Genomic DNA, 16,085 nt, shown 5'->3' with positions numbered 1-16,085 from the left:
ACAAAGAAGCCAAAAGTCAGGTTATAGTACCACTTTTGCTTAAGGCCCTGGTTCAATTCCCAGCACTCATGTTGGGTGATTCCTAACTTGCCTGTAACTTCAGCTCCAGGGCATCGAAGACTTTTGGCTTTCATGGACATCTAAACTCATATGAGCATACACACACTTAAAAATTAAGTTTTCTCCCACAACCAATGTTAATAGCTGTGGTTTTCTATTCCCTTTATCTCAAATGGTTCGAAGGTGTGTAGTACCTATTAAACAAAATAATAGCAGTAGTTTCCCTTACTGGGGACTAGGATCTCCCCAGCCACAGGTTTTGCCCTGGAAAATAGAAGTTTTCTCCAGTGAAACAGGCTTTAAATGAAGATGGAAAATCCTGACTGTACTCATACTATGTTTGTAGCTGAACAAGAATATTGGCATCGGCTCTACCCCAGGAGCCTGCACAGCTGCTTTGGGGCACTTTGACAATGAGCTAGCAAGCACATGGAGATATCTTCCAGCTCAGGTCAAGCCTGAATCTCCATGCTCCTGCAACGAAAGAATATGACATCTCCAGCATCAGGAACTTTCATATAGTTCTGGAAACAAACAAAAACAACAACAAAACCAGAAACAATTGCTTTTGAAGGGTAAGAGGTTATGAGGGCCTCTATGGCCAGTGATACTGTTAGAGAGGCAACACATACCTGAAACTGGGATTTTTTTTCACTCAACAGACTGTGGCTTCTAAGAGAGCCTTGGTTTAGCCATGAAGGGCTATTTAAACACCTTCACTGCTGAGTTTTTGTTGTTCTTCAGGCTGATTTCCCAGATCAGAAAGATAAGCTTGAGAGAGTTACAGTTATGTATTTCTTTTAAACAAACAAACAAAACAAAACAACGAAATCCTAGAGGTTAGAGGTAGGTAGGATCTCTGAAGGTCCATTGCTGTCCCAACCAAATGGAAGTTGATTTTAGGATTCAGCAGCTAGCTGGATTAAAAAAAAAATCAAAAGGCATTCAATCAATTACTTTTATTTTTTAATCCTCCTGCTTTCTGAAGCCATCCTGGGATGCACATCAAGGCCCATGTCACATTGTTTCCTGCATATTGTATACAGTAAAAATAACTACAATGATTAGTGATGTGGGCTAGGGTTCTCCTAGAGTTTTGTTTTGTTTTGCTTTTTGTTTGTTTTAGTGTTGCTATGTAGTCCTGGCTGTCCACATGTAGTTAGTCAGGCTGGCCTGGTACCTGGATCCTAAACCTTAAATTCCAGTTTTGTCCTGTCACATCACTTCACCCTCCTAGCAAACAAGTCTGAGGGACTGACTGAGAGAGCAGGGACAGGTTTGCTGGATTTGCAGTACAACACAACCTGACTCAGCTTTCAGAACTCGCCTGGCCCCGGTGCCTTCTGGGAGGTGTAGTCAGAAAAGACCTCAGGCATGCCGGGAGAAGTAGTTCTCTGGGGTTTCTCCGGGTGGCGGGGCTGCTCGCGGCGTTTTGGGGGGCTCCTGGCCGAGGTGATCCTGACTGTGCTAGGAGAGAGCGTCTGGGGCCGACATTCTCGAGACTGCTCGTGCTGAGAGTGGCGGGAGCTAGCGCCGGCGTCCGTGAGTGGGGTGAAGAGGGGCGACCGGGGCGTAGCGGGCGGTGGGCTTCCAGGCGAGCCCGGCGCGGCCTGGCGACTGCTCTGCGGCCTCTGGCTCGGGGATCTTTTGCCACGAAGCGTGGCTGGGACCAAACTGAGGATCCAGAGGCCTGTGCATCTTCTGTAGCATCTTAGCTATGCAGATCTTAAAGTCAACAGCCGATACCTAGCAGTCTAATCTAACTTAAAGAATTAGCGCATCTAATAGCAAGTTACAGGCCCCTTGGCCCTTCATTGTGCCTATGGTGCAGAAGAAGAAACCAAGGCACATTGTGGCCCGAGCATTCGCGGAATCTTGATCGGAGCCTTAGACTGAAAGCAGAATTTCCTTCCCATTTGTGATGCTTGCTGTCTTGACACTTTGGGCAGGCTGTGAACCTCCTGGCTGTCCACCTCAGCCACGTCGACAGCACAGCCCCACCTCTGCTGCACAGAGGACTGGTTCCAGGAATTCCCAAACACTTAAGTTCTTGAGGTAGACAGACACAGCATTTGCAGAGAGCTTGGACACGTTATCCTTTGTACTTTAAATCAGTCCTGTCCAACCTTTTGACATTGCCACGAATTTTGTACAAGGTGCTAAAGGGCCTGTAGGTGGGTGTGGAGGGATCAATGTAAGAAAGAAGAAGTGTGATTAATATACAGAAGGGATGTAGTTTTGGCAGGTTGGCTTTGTCAGTGTTCCTGTCATTTGGTACCATTATGGGTGGGTTTTAAAACTTAATTTATTTTTATGTGTGTATGTTTGTGTCTGTTTGTGTGTCTGTGCCCATGAGCACACAGTACCTAAGGAAGCCAGAGAGGATGTTGGATCCCCTGTAGTTACAAGTAGCTGTGGATAGCCCAATGTGGGTGCTGATAATCAAACTTCTTTGTGAACAAGGGAAGTGCTTTTAATCAACAGCCACTTCTCCAGACCCCCTTTGTGGGTGGCTTTACCCTCCTGGCTCCAAGCCTTCCCTTTGTACCAGAACTCCTTACTACACCTTTTTTTTTCTTCCCAGGCATATTTGGTCAGCACTCGGCTCTCCTTTGGCAGGAACACTAAGAAGGGAAATGGCTGTGGATTTGCTGGCTGCCCGAGGCACAGTAAGTGAAGCTTGTCTTTGCATAAATTGCTTTCTGACTCAGATGTGGATGTGTTTCCATTTTCTGCCCCTGCCAATTTTCTCCCTTGCAAAATTAGCATTTAACAGGGGTATGCAAACTCCAGTTTTGAAGCTGACCTGCAAAGAAAAGATACAAAAGCCTCCCTTCTCACACTTATCAAAGGATTCTGCCAGGTCCAGCACAGATGATAGCCACCACCTCATAAGACCTCCCAGGTGCTTTCTTTTTTTATATGGGGAATCCTTCAGATGGAGTGCCTACCCCATTGTGTTAGCCAAAGACAGAGCTGTGAAGGTCTCCCTACCATTGGATCTCTCCTCTGGCTCAATCCCAGAATTCTCTCTTCTCCCTCATGTCCCACTTCCTAATTTCCTGCCTAAGCCAAAGGCTTATTTATTATTTATTTTTTAATTATTTTTATTTTTTTATTTTATGTTATTATTATATTATATTTATTATTTTATTATTATTATTATCAACAGGTACCACATCCATACAAACATGACATAATTTAATATATCTTCTGTGGTCTTCAGTTGCCAGGGAAATTTGGCCCTTTCTTTTGGGTTCTTAACTTCATTAATAGAAGAACCTAGACATGTACTCAGAAGGAAGCTTGAAGAAAATGTTATTAGAGGCTGAGAAAAATAACAGTTCAGGCAAGCAGTAAGTCTTGGCAGCTGCCAGGAGGAGTGAGATAGGAACAAGAAAGGCAGGTTCAGCAGCAGAGATCAGCAGGCTCATGATGGGCAAACTGTACATGTTAGGACTGGTGCTTCCTCCCAGACCCATGCTCTCAGAAGTAAGACTGAGACTCAAAATATAGCTACACATACCTTGGCCATGTAGCTAGGCTCTGCTCTGAATAGATCATAACTAAAATAACCCAATTATTTTAACCTACATTCTGCCACCTGGCTGGTTACCTGTGCTCAGGTACCATGTGTCTGTCTTCTCACATCTTTCCAAGTGGATCTCTCACCTGGCACTGTCCCAGAACTCTCTCCTCCCAGATGTCACACTTCCTATGTTCCGCCTAAGCCATAAGCCATCAGATTTATTATTGACAGGTAATCCCTACAGACATAAGATATTCTCTCCACAGCAGACAGATGTGTGGTGGGGGAAGTAGATTTTGAGAATGGGTGAGAAACCCCAGAATTCCAAGGAAAGCATGTTTAGGATTTTGGCCAAAAAGAAAAATAAATAAATAAATAAAAAGAAAAGTTACAGTTTTTGGAATAACTGAAAGTTGGGCAGGCTCCAAGGTGGCACTGCCCAAAGGCTTCTGGGAAGGCCGAGCACATTATTTCATTAAGGGATAATCAGTCCTCCTTGTCTTTAGCATGTCTTCAAGTGAACCAGAGTTTGGTGGTGAGAAGGTGGATAGAGGCAAACTCTGGCCAGGTGATTGACAGGCCCAGCTTAATTACCTCTTTAATTTTTTTGGAAAAAAAATTTATTTTTATTTTATGTGTATGGATGTTTTGCCTGCATGTATGTCTGTGCACCATGTGTGCCAGTTGCCCGTGAAGGCCAGAAGAGTTTGCCATAGTCCCCTGGAACTGGAGTTATATATGGTTGTGAGACACTGTAGGTGCTGGGAATTGAAACTGGATCCTGTGAAAGAGCAGCCAATGCTCTTTACCACTGAACCATCTCCCCAGCTCCTGGATTAACTTTTAAGGGAAGGACACAGTAGTTTGTAAAGTTCAGGCTGACTTAGACTTGTCACGCCTCCATCCAGGGCTAGAAGTGGAGCGTGTATTCTCTCCACCAGAAGCAGGAATCTATTAATGAGCCTTAGTAAGGCCAGAGCATTTCCCCCTTTCACTGGGCAGTTTAAATCGTGAGGAGTGGCAGAGTTGATGTTTGCCTTTGTAGTTTTACCAGAGGAATGCGAGGTGCGGCTTAAAGCCAGCGGAGCAGGATGTTTCTCTTGTTGTGTCAGGAACAGTTTGTGAACCCCCCAAAACCACCACGGAGCCGTTTCCAATGTAATAACATTAGGGTCTCTTTATTACAAGCTTGGGCTTGGACTATCCTCCCACCCAACTCTGACGCAGCAGGACAGGAAGGGAAGGCAGAGCAGACTCGAACCCTCAGTGGGACAAGGTTTTATAGGAAATGGAAGTAAGTGAGGGAGGGTTTATCCTGACAAGTATATAACAAAATGTCCATTGTAAGCCGACAGGTGGGCGATCTGAAGCAAGACCGTATACATTCATGAACAGTGTGAAAGTACATCTGAAACAATCAGGCTAATCTTTGATTAACTGTTGCTGCTACGAAGTAGCCAGGGAGTAACTCTGGCCAACAACAAGCTTTTCGGTCCTTCCTGGTATGTGGGTACAGCTTGAGTTTTGCTGTAGTTAAGGGTTTTTTATTTGTTTGTTTGTTTGTTTGTTTTTTAAAGGAGGCCAGTCCCAAGATGGAGTAGGTTTGGCCTCTCACTAACGCTGTTAATCCCTGTAACTCTGCCTGTTTCTCCCATAAGGTTAGTGCTACAGTAGTGACAAACACCAGCAGAATACAGTGCGTAGCAGTCCCAGCTCAGGCCTGGGCTACTCTCTGTCCAAAGTGGGGATACTTCACGTGAGTTTTCTCATCCCAAGGTGGACGGTGGACCGATAGTCTTCATTTTAGGCAAGGCAAGTTAATGGAAGAGTTTGTAATTGTAGTGTAGCTATTTCCTTCTGAACTGTAAGCACAAATAAACTCTTTCTTCTAGAAGTCGCCTTGGTCATGGTGTCTTATCACAGCATAGAAAATAAATAAGACACCACTTCATAGGGTTACGGGAGGGAGCTCTTCTTGGCTGGGAAGTACTGATAGCACATTATCCAAAGAGTATGTGAGGTGAGAGGTAATACTGCCATCTTGAAAAAGGGCAGTTTGCTGCATCTTCCAATCAAAAGTGCGTGGTAACTTGAACCCAGCAGCTCAGTCTATCTCAAGTGGTTCTCCACCTTCCTAATGCTGTGACCCTTTGATACAGTTCTTCTTGTTGTGTTGACCCCCAGCCATAGAATTTCTTCATTGCCGCTTCATAACTGTAATGTTGCGCTGTTATGAATTGTAATGTAAATATCTGATATGCAGGTAACTCATATGTGATCCCCAACGTGGTCACAGCCCACAGGTTGAGAACCACTGGTTTACCTCACAACTACAGGGAAGCCTCTGCCAGAGAATGCTAGGAGAATGATCATTATGTAGCGTTTGTGACAACATAAAAAGATGAATACTCATCTGCAGAGTGTGGAGACGGCTCAGTGGGTGAAGTGCTTGCTTCACGGGCTCAAGGACCTGAGTTCAGAGCTCCAGCATCGTCATAACACTGCGCACTAGAGTGCAGGGAGTCAGGACGAGAGGAGCCTGTCTCACTGAGCAGCTGACCTTGTGAGCCAGCCAGCTCCAGGTTCAGTGAGAGGCTCGATCTCACAAAGGGAGAGAGCAATAGGGCAAGACACCCACTGCCTGCCTCTGGCCTCCACACACATGCACGCTAGAAATACATGCATATGTGGATAGCATATACAAGCAAAGAATAATGGTAAATTAAAAATTAAAATAAATTTTTTTATCCATAAGGATCTGGTTACATAGTTTACAGAATCTGAGGACTGAAATGTATTGCGCAGTTGAAATGTATTGAAGCAGTTTTGTGAGAAAGAGGCTTTCATAAGAGTCACATGTCACAGCCGGGCAGTGGTGGCGCACACCTTTAATCCCAGCACTTAAGAGGCAGAGGCAGGTGGATTTCTGAGTTCGAGGCCAGCCTGGTCTACANAGTGAGTTCTAGGACAGCCAGGGCTACACAGAGAAACCCTGTCTCGAAAAACCAAAAAAAAAAAAAAAAAAAAAAAGAGTCACATGATGTCACTGTCATGTGTGAACCATGTATGTAGTCCATGTGTCTAAAGCTTCCTAGTGACAATATTAAAGAAATACACAGTAGCAAGTAACTTGATGTTTTGTTTAATACATTATATCCAAATATCATTTTACATGTAATCAATATAAAATTATAGAGATACTGAGTGCGTGTGCAACTGCATGTGTGTATATGCGTGTGTAAACCAATCAATGAAGCATTTATATACACAGCACATCTCACTTAGAGTAGGCATGATTTGTGGTAATGACCTCTCATGGCTGCAGCACCTCATATTGAGCTGAAAAGTCACAGACAAATTACAAAAAAAACCAAAGCACAAAAATTTAAAAGCAAACCAGAAAACATGACACACAGAGAAGTGATGGCCATTGGCTTGTCATCAGAGTCACTAGAGTTCAGAAAAAGTCAGACGATGTTTCCTATAAAAGAAACTGTCACCTAGTCTGTTTCCAGTGAAGACAGTCTTCAAGATGGAGGCAAGACAGAGACACTCCCAGACAGAAGGGAATTCGGCTTGTTTGTTGCCAGCAGAACAAGAAATACTCAAAGAAGTTGTGGTAGCTAAAAAGGAAATTTTGCTGGCTGGGAATCCAGGCTAGAACATTAGAAAGGTAACTGTGTAAGTCTGAGGGCCTCTTTAGAGGGCTCGTAACTAAGATCCTGCACACAGGTCCAGGGATACTGGAGGAAGGCCTGGTGTGCTATTAAAGAAGATAAATCATAATGGAATGTTGGCCTCCTCATTCAGTCTTGCTGTGTTCTCTCCTTTGCCCTTAAATGAAAGCTGTACAGGTGTATGCTTGGTACAGTCTCATAAACTGTACCAACTGGGAACATCCAGCAGCCGTAGCATAAAGAAGAGATAATAATGTCCTGTGTGCTTTTAAGTTTCTGGTATTCTGTGAAAGAATATGTTTGCTGTAGAGAAGAAATAAGGATGTGTGCTATAATTCTTAGAAACTGCTGATAATTCAAAGAAGTGTATATTAGCTACTCTTCTGTATTGCTAGGACAAAATTTCTGACAGAAGCAACTTAAAGAGGAAGGACTTATTGGCTCATGGCTTTAGGGACTACAGCCCATCATGGCAGGAAAAGGAACGCTGGAGCAGATTGGACTAGGACGGTGGTAATGTTCACTACAGCTTGTTCACATCTCGATAGGTCAGGAAGCCGAAAGCTCTAACTGAATCAGAAATGTGTTACCTCCCAACCCACCCCAGTGACCCACTTCTGCTGGTTAGACCACAGCTCCAAAAGGATACAGTCTCTAGGCTGGGCACCAAGGGAGTGTTCAGATACACAAGTATGTGAAGACAGCTCACATCCAGGCCTTTAGGGTATAATGTTGAAGTTACTTTAGAAATTTAGGTGGATTCTGACTGTTCTTGTGGTTACTGGGGACTGGTCCTAGAGCCTCATGTTTACCACGCAAGTGCGTTGCCACTGAGCTCTCTCTTTAGCCCTAAATGGTGACCTGGAATAACTCAGGGGCTGAGTGTGTAGTTCATGGGTAGAACATGTGTTTAACATGACTGAAGCCCTGGGTTTCATCTCCAGCACTGAAAACAGATCTGAAAGAAAGGAACAAAAAACGCATAAAAAATCATGAGGATGATAAAAAATTAATGAACGATTGCTTTCCCCTAACCACAAACACCAAGGAATAATTAGGAAGTGTCCCAGGTGTTTCGTGTATACCCTGCATAGGTGTATACATGTACAAAACTTTTCAAAAGATTGTTGTATAGCTTGCCTTTTCATATGGATCAGTAGTATTTAAGATGAAGTCTGGTGCCAGGGGTACAAATTTACCTCATTTTTGTTTAATGGCTGTATGTATTTCATGTAACATGTATATTATCATATGCCCATCCATTGCCTTATTAATAGACACATACATTAATTATCCTTAAATTTTTACCTCTATGTTGTTGTTTTTTCTGTGCAGCAGTTTACCACAGATTCAGTGTTTAAAACAGCACAGATTGGTTGTCTCACAGTTCTGGAAGTCAGAAGTCTTACACTATTTTATAATTAAGCTATCCACAGGGCTGGTTCTTTAGATACCAGGAGGGAAAATCTGTTTCCTTGTCCTAGCAGTTAGTTATGTCACAGTAGCTGTGACGACGTAGGCTTCTCTTACAGCCGACTCTTCCTAGTAAGGACCATCGTCAGTACAGCTCTACCTGTGTGTTAATCTACATAGTCTGCTCATGTCTCAGTCCTCTAGGTAAACAGAATTACAGAGTCCCTTTCCTTGTGCATTCACAGGTCCTGTAACCAGTGTGCCAACAACTGTTAAAGTAGAATTAATAATGTAATAAAGTAGAATTAATAACTAAGTAGAATAATTAATGTTGCATTCAGCACCCAGAGAATGTCCCTACCTAGTACTGATATTGTTCCTTGAAGCGGAAGGAGTCAGCCCCCGTGGTAGGTGTGCAAGGCTAAAGTGACATGGCCTCCCCATGTTGACGGATTCTCAGTAAAATACTCACCCACAGTTTTGTTTCAAAGCTAACTACTTTCATGTGCTATAATAAGAATCTCTTCCTGAGCCGGGCAGTGGTGGTGCATGGCTTTAAACCCAGCACTTGGGAGACAGAAGCAGGCGAATTTCTGAGTTCCAGGCCAGCCTGGTCTACAGAGTAAGTTCCAGGACAGCCAGGGCTATACAGAGAAACCCTGTCTTGAAAAACCAGGAAAAAAACCCCTCTTTTTCTGCCTTGCACTCTCTCATATCTGGGAGCTGTTTCTTTTGGAGGAAATTACTTTGCTATCTATCTATCTATCTATCTATCTATCTATCTATCTTCTATCTTTCTATCTATCTATCTATCTATCTATCTATCTATCTATCTATCTATCTATCTATCTATCTATTTGAGACAGGGTTTTTCTGTATAGTCCTGGGTGTTCTGGAACTTACTGTATAGACCAGGCTAGTCGGATCCACCTGCCTCTTCCCGGGATTAAAGGCATGCACCACCACGCCAGACTGAAATTACTTTCTTAATGACTATTTGGCACATACATAGTTTTACAAACCCTGCAGTTCTTTTGATTTTCATATTGAATAGAAACCCATGCTAGTAGCTCTGAAGTCTGTTTACTTGAGCCCGGTACCTGGTTTTACCACGTTCCCCGGTATTCTCTCAGGAGGGTTACCTAACCTGTTCATTTACCTTTTGGTTGCGTCTGTATGAGCCGTAATTCAAGTGTGGAGGTCAGAGGACACCTTGTGGGAATTGGCTCCCTTCTACCATGTGCTCAGGAAGGACCAAACTCAGGCTGGCAAGGCTTGGCAGCAAGTGCCTTTACCTACTCAGCTAACCTGCTAACCTAGGTCATTTAACTGTTCTAGACCTGGTTTTCCATTTGTAAAGTACTTTAACTGTAGCCTCCTCCCTAGAGGGTTTTCATAAGATTTAAAGGAGACTGTGCATGCCAAGTTCCTACCACCATTCCTAACATACTTATTTTTTAAAAAGATTTATTATTATTATACATAAGCACACAGTAGCTGACTTCAGATGCACCAGAAGAGGGAGTCAGATCTTATTACGGGTGGTTGTAAACCACCATGTGGTTGCTGGGATTTGAGCTCAGGACCTTCCGAACAGCAGGCAGTGCTCTTACCCATTGAGCCATCTTGCCAGCCCCCTAACATACTGATTAAACAATCTTTTTTTTTTTTTTTCTGTCCAGGGATTTCTTCCTGTTTGGTTGGTATTTTCCTCAGCTTCCCTACATTGCTCCACATGTGTTCTGATTTATATTGTTATCCTTTCTTTTATTTAGATTTTGACTGAGAGAAGGGTGTGCCTGCTTAGAACACTTTAAAATTCTAGGTGTAGAGTTTTTTAAAGTATTTATTCATTATATATATATGAGTATGCTGTAGCTGTCTTCAAACACACCAAAAGAGGGCATCAGATCCCATTACAGGTAATTGTGAGCCACCATGTGGTTGCTGGGATTTGAACTCAGGACCTATGGAAGAGCAGTCACTGCTCTAAACCACTGAGCCATCTCTCCAGCCCCTCTGGGTTTGGATTTTATATCCTGCTGCCAGGGATTTTAATGCCCAAATCCCCACAGCTTTGATTCTAGCAGGTTCTCAATAAATACTTGTTTACTTAAATAATTAATAACTATTTCCATAAAAGAAATGATTCAAAATTCTTAGTATTCTGAGATAGTTTTAGTTCTTGGTATGTACCCATTGTCTGGGGTAAGCAGGAATGGGTTTGCTGTTCCAGGAGCCTGTGACGTTCAGGGATGTGGCCGTGTCCTTCAGCCAGGATGAGTGGTTGCACCTGGACCCTGCTCAGAGAACCTTGTACCGAGAGGTGATGCTGGAGAACTACAGCAACCTGGCCTCGCTAGGTAAGAGGCTTGCTGGGTAAGGGGTTAAGACTCTGCCATGGAAGCACGTGACCCCTACTTGCTACCCGGCTTTGCCGGGAAAGGGTTTTTTCTCTAATGAACAGTCCAGTAGAAGATATCTTGAAGCTGCTTCTTTGCGCTCAGAATCCTCTGTTTTCCATTCCATTATGCTGCAGAGAAAAGTCTAATCTCTGTGGAGTTGAAAGTACACTTTTTCTCTTGACATCTTTTGTGTTCCCGACTTTCTTTGCCCTTCCTTGTACCCTACCGTCAGTCTGTTTACTGCCTGAGGCCAGTGAGTAAATCCCAGTTCAGAATCTGAAATTCATAGAAGGCATTTAGATGTTAAAAACCGTACAGGAATGCCCTGTCTGAAAGAAGTTCATTTTTAGGACCGTGCGTTAATTTTGAGTTGGTCCTTCCTTCTTGCCCTATGCCCTAAATCTCCAGTGTCCCCCTGGGAAGTGAGTTGTTACCTGTGTGTCCCACCTTGCAAGACTGAACTTCTCTGCTTTCTAGGTCAGGTGAGTAATATATGAAGTGGCTCTGGGATTGCTCTTCAGGCCGTTCATCCCAACTCCATTCTCTTTCCCATGAGCAGGGTTTCAGGCTTCAATACCTCCTGTGATTGGCAAGCTGCAAAAAGGGCAAGATCCCTGCATGGAAAGAGAAGTCCCTGAAGACACCTGCCTAGGTGAGTGAGCCGTTGGCAAATGGAGACACAGAAATCTATCTGAGTATGTCGGGAAAGGGCAGTGGCGCAGTGCTACAGTGATGTTTTTGTGAATAATGAGCCCTTTGGAGATGCTTAGGGCCTCTTGTGTTTAAGTGGATAGCTTGTTGACGTGCAGCCATCTAAATGCAACGATCATCTATTTTCAGTTACGGATCGAGTAAAGAAAGCTCGGCGTTTCTTAACGTGAACACAAGCTAAATCTTTTCACGTAGAGTTAGAGCTAAACTTGAGGTGGGGACACTCAAGAACAAATTGACTTCATAGACTTACAGATTTGCATAAGATTCCTACAAAGAGAATGCAGTCTTCTGGTGCTAACTTAAAGAGGAAATGAATAAGTCATTTCTCCTCTGGCCTAACAGAAAGGTGGGAAGGGACGAGAGAGAGCAAGAAAGCATGCCGTCCTTTCAGCCTGAGGGGAGAGTGCTGCACATGGCTGGCCCGTGCTATTGTTTTTCATTGTGATTGATGTGTTGAACTTGCGGCTTTTGTAATATTTAAGACACAAACATCAACTTTTTGACAGACCACTTTCCCCTTTCACAGGCTGTGATGAAATTACAGTTGAGTGTGAAGTCACAATTTTAAGAAAAACAATCAATATAGGTGGGGTTCAGAGGGCCATGAGGGGAAATGCAGTGACCGTGACTGAGAAACAGGAAGCAGAGGGAGCTGCCTGCGTGTGCGGGGTGCTGCGTGTGCGGGGTGCTGCGTGTGCGGGGTGGGAAGGAGGAAACAGGGACTCCTGGTGCTTAGCCTCAGCTTGTCCCTTCACAACATTCCGTATGACCTTAAGTGGTCTGCTCTGTCCCTCCCTGTGTGGAGTTCCTGTTCTCTAGAACTGCAGTCCCCTCAGCTTCAGGACTGCTTTGTCTAGTCTATCCTCATACCCTGCTCCTTAGCCCATTTACCTCTGATCATCCCACTTCCCTCCAGATCCAGGTCCATGTTTGGGATCAGGCTGCATGAATCCTCTTTTCCCTGTTACTGCCAGTCTCGTTGGCTTTCTGATGCATCCGTGTCTCTATTCTAGCAAAGGAGGAATTAATTCTTCCAATCCTTTTCAGATTTCGAGATTTGGCCAGAGATAGAAGCATTGCCACCCAAACAAGATGTTCTTACTGAAGAGACATCTAATGGGCTGATAAAGAATGGATCCACTAAGTGTGTTTACTGGAAAATCAGCTTTGGAGAGCTCGTGAAAACTGAGCGCCGAGATACAGCACAGGAGCAAGAAAAGAAAGTACATGGGCCAGGGGCAGCGTCACCCAAGGAAACCACCAGTGAAGACGGAACTCCCACAGGCCGCGAGCCGGAGAAACCCTTGTTCATAAGTAAAGCACTTGTCTCACAAGAGGATGATCCTACAGAAAGTGTTCCTGCTATGTATCACACTTCAGAGAAAGATTTACCACAGAATTTTGATCTAATGAGAAGCTTTCAAATCTACCCAGGACAAAAACCTCACGTCTGCAGTGAATGTGGCAAGGGTTTTACCCAAAGCCTTCATCTTCTAGAGCACAAGAGGATTCACACTGGGGAGAAGCCTTACAAATGCAGCGAGTGTGGGAAGAGCTTCAGCCATAGATCCTCCCTCCTGGCTCACCAGAGAACCCACACCGGAGAGAAGCCGTACAAGTGCAGCGAGTGTGAGAAAGCCTTCGGCAGCAGCTCCACTCTCATCAAACACCTGAGGGTGCACACCGGAGAGAAACCTTACCGCTGCCGGCAGTGTGGGAAGGCCTTCAGCCAGTGTTCCACCCTCACTGTACACCAGAGGATTCACACTGGGGAAAAGCTCTATAAATGTGCCGAGTGTGACAAGGCCTTTAACTGCAGAGCAAAGCTCCACAGACATCAGAGAATCCACACAGGGGAGAAGCCATATAAATGTGCTGAGTGTGGGAAGGGCTACAGTCAGTTTCCATCCCTAGCCGAACACCAGAGACTCCATACTGGAGAAGAGCTTTGCCAGTGCTTGCAGTGTGGGAGAACCTTTACACGTGTGTCTACCCTTATCGAACACCAGAGAATTCATACTGGACAGAAGCCATATCAATGCAACGAATGTGGGAAGACTTTCAACCAGTATTCCTCCTACAATGAACATCGGAAGATTCATACTGGGGAGAAACTTTACACGTGTGAAGAATGTGGGAAAGCCTTTGGCTGTAAATCAAACCTTTATCGGCATCAGAGGATCCATACTGGAGAGAAACCCTATCAGTGTAATCAGTGTGGAAAGGCCTTCAGCCAGTATTCATTCCTAACTGAACACGAGCGAATCCATACTGGAGAGAAGCTCTACAAGTGTATGGAGTGTGGGAAAGCCTATAGTTACAGGTCAAACCTTTGTAGACACAAAAAAGTCCACCTTAAGGAAAGGCTGTATAAATGGAAAGAATATGGGACACCCTTTATCTATAGCTCATCCCTTACTCCGTATCAGAAATTTCTGAAAGGAGACAAGCCTGAGAACTTTAATTCATCGCTGTAATCCAAGACAGCAACCAGAAGAATAGTGAGTAGAATGCAAATCAAAATAGTGTCATCTTTTTTACTTGTACAGCAAATAGTTACCACGAAGTCATGGACAGTGGATGCACAAAGAATGCTGACATCAGCAATTTAAGGACTATTACAAAGAATGTTAAAAATTCGTAGAAAAAGTTTGAAAGGCCTCATTTAAAAAACAAAGCGCATGAGTAACTGTTGCATATAAGCATTGTTTCATGAGAGGGCCATCTCTTTCTAAGAGCTTCTGTGTTATGATTTTTCTTTTCAAGATAGTCCTTGATGTAGTTAATAGTGTGAAGAATTGTGGGGACTCAGTCCCTAAAATGGTGAGTTATAGGGAGAAGTCCTTTTCATAAAGAGCCACTACAGAGGAAAAGAATACTTTGACTTGTTGTGTATCAACAATAAAGCTCTTTATAAATTGCCCCTTATACAACATACATGTGTGTATGTATGCATTTATATTCATATATACACATAGAGGACTTTTATGTATATATGGCCATGTCACCTAACAATGGGGATACAGTTAGAAAAGGCTTCATTAGGCACTTTTATGTTTATAGGAACATCATTGCATTTGTATAGCCCTAGATAGTCTGGGTCAGCCAATCAATGTGATCTCTTGAGGTGATCAACATACCATAATTTTTTAAAAAAAGTTTTTTTGAGGTTATAATTACAACATTTCTCCCTTCCCTTTCTCCAAACCCTCCTATACACTCCTCCCCACTCTCCTTCAAATCCATGGCCTCTTTTTACTAATTGTTATGCATGCATATATCCATACTTTTTTATAGTAAGGGTTTTTATTGATTGGCTTGTTTATTTTAGATAGAGTTTCACTATGTAGCCTAAGATGGCCTTGAACTCATTATGTAGAGCAGGCTGGTTTTGAACTTGCAGTCTTCCTACATCAGCCTCCCACGTACTGGGATCAGAGGCATGAGCCATCATGCTTGGTGTAAATTTTATTAGTAGAATGTGTATACTCTAAGGATAAAAGTATAGTATAGCAAATGAGTAAGCTGGTAATGTAGTTTGTCACCATCACCATGTGTCATGTACTGTATATAATTGCGTGTGCTGTGATGTCTGGCTGCCCGCACAGAGGGTTTGTTTGCACAAATGGGCAATGCATTGTACCTAAGGTGCTATAATAGTTAATAGAGTCACGACAGCTCTTATGTAATTGGACAAATAGGGATTTCCCAGACCAGCTGTAGTCTGATGAGACCACTCTAACATATGTTGTCATTGGCTAAAACATCATCATAGGCAAATGGCTGTATGCACACACTCACATATATGTACATACATGTGTGTGCCAAAGTGGATACATAACACATACAAAGAGTTTAGGACTTTTTTTCTCTCTCCATAGCCCTTAGTGATTAAAAAAGACTCAGTTTACTAATTTAGAACATACTGTTTCAAATTAAAATTTTCCCCTAGGGGCAGCTTCTTTCTAACTCCCCTGTATCTGTAGTGGGATCTGGTTTAGGATCTAGCTGAATAGAGTCTTACAGTACTATAGAAGTTGGCCTGAGCAGACAGGTGGGCAGACTGTCATCCAAACAATATATTACGTATTGTAGAAGGCCAGTGTTGACAAGAGTCTCCTGCTATGAACCTGTTTGCACTTTAGAGTCAGAGAAACTTTTAATTTATAACCTTTTAAGAATCGAGGTCTTCAAAAGCCGGGCGTGGTGGCGCACGCCTTTAATCCCAGCACTCGGGAGGCAGAGGCAGGCGGATTTCTGAGTTCGAGGCCAGCCTGGTCTACAAAG

At 43.6% G+C, this 16,085-nt stretch overlaps 1 protein-coding gene across 4 annotated transcripts in view; it reads left to right on the top strand.

Annotated features, from left to right (window-relative positions):
* Znf879 (zinc finger protein 879) overlaps positions 1 to 16,060 on the top strand; it is a 74,407-nt gene extending 58,347 nt beyond the window's left edge. For 2 of the 4 annotated variants that reach the window (XM_029483368.1, XM_029483367.1), the window contains 4 exons: positions 2,645 to 2,729; positions 10,916 to 11,042; positions 11,644 to 11,736; positions 12,846 to 16,060. In XM_029483368.1, coding sequence (XP_029339228.1) covers positions 2,645 to 2,729; positions 10,916 to 11,042; positions 11,644 to 11,736; positions 12,846 to 14,275 — 1,735 coding nt within the window. In that variant the 3' untranslated portion in view covers positions 14,276 to 16,060. Of the gene's footprint in view, positions 1 to 1,457; positions 1,603 to 2,644; positions 2,730 to 10,915; positions 11,043 to 11,643; positions 11,737 to 12,845 lie in introns of those variants that run through there. The other 2 variants (XM_029483369.1, XM_029483372.1) reach the window with 2 other exon arrangements.
* The last annotated feature ends 25 nt before the right edge of the window (positions 16,061 to 16,085 follow it).

Source organism: Mus caroli, chromosome 11 (assembly GCF_900094665.2).
Source record: "Mus caroli chromosome 11, CAROLI_EIJ_v1.1, whole genome shotgun sequence".
Taxonomy (NCBI): Eukaryota; Metazoa; Chordata; class Mammalia; order Rodentia; family Muridae; genus Mus; species Mus caroli.
Note: the sequence above shows the minus strand (reverse complement) of the source record. Positions and strands in the feature narration are given on the sequence as shown.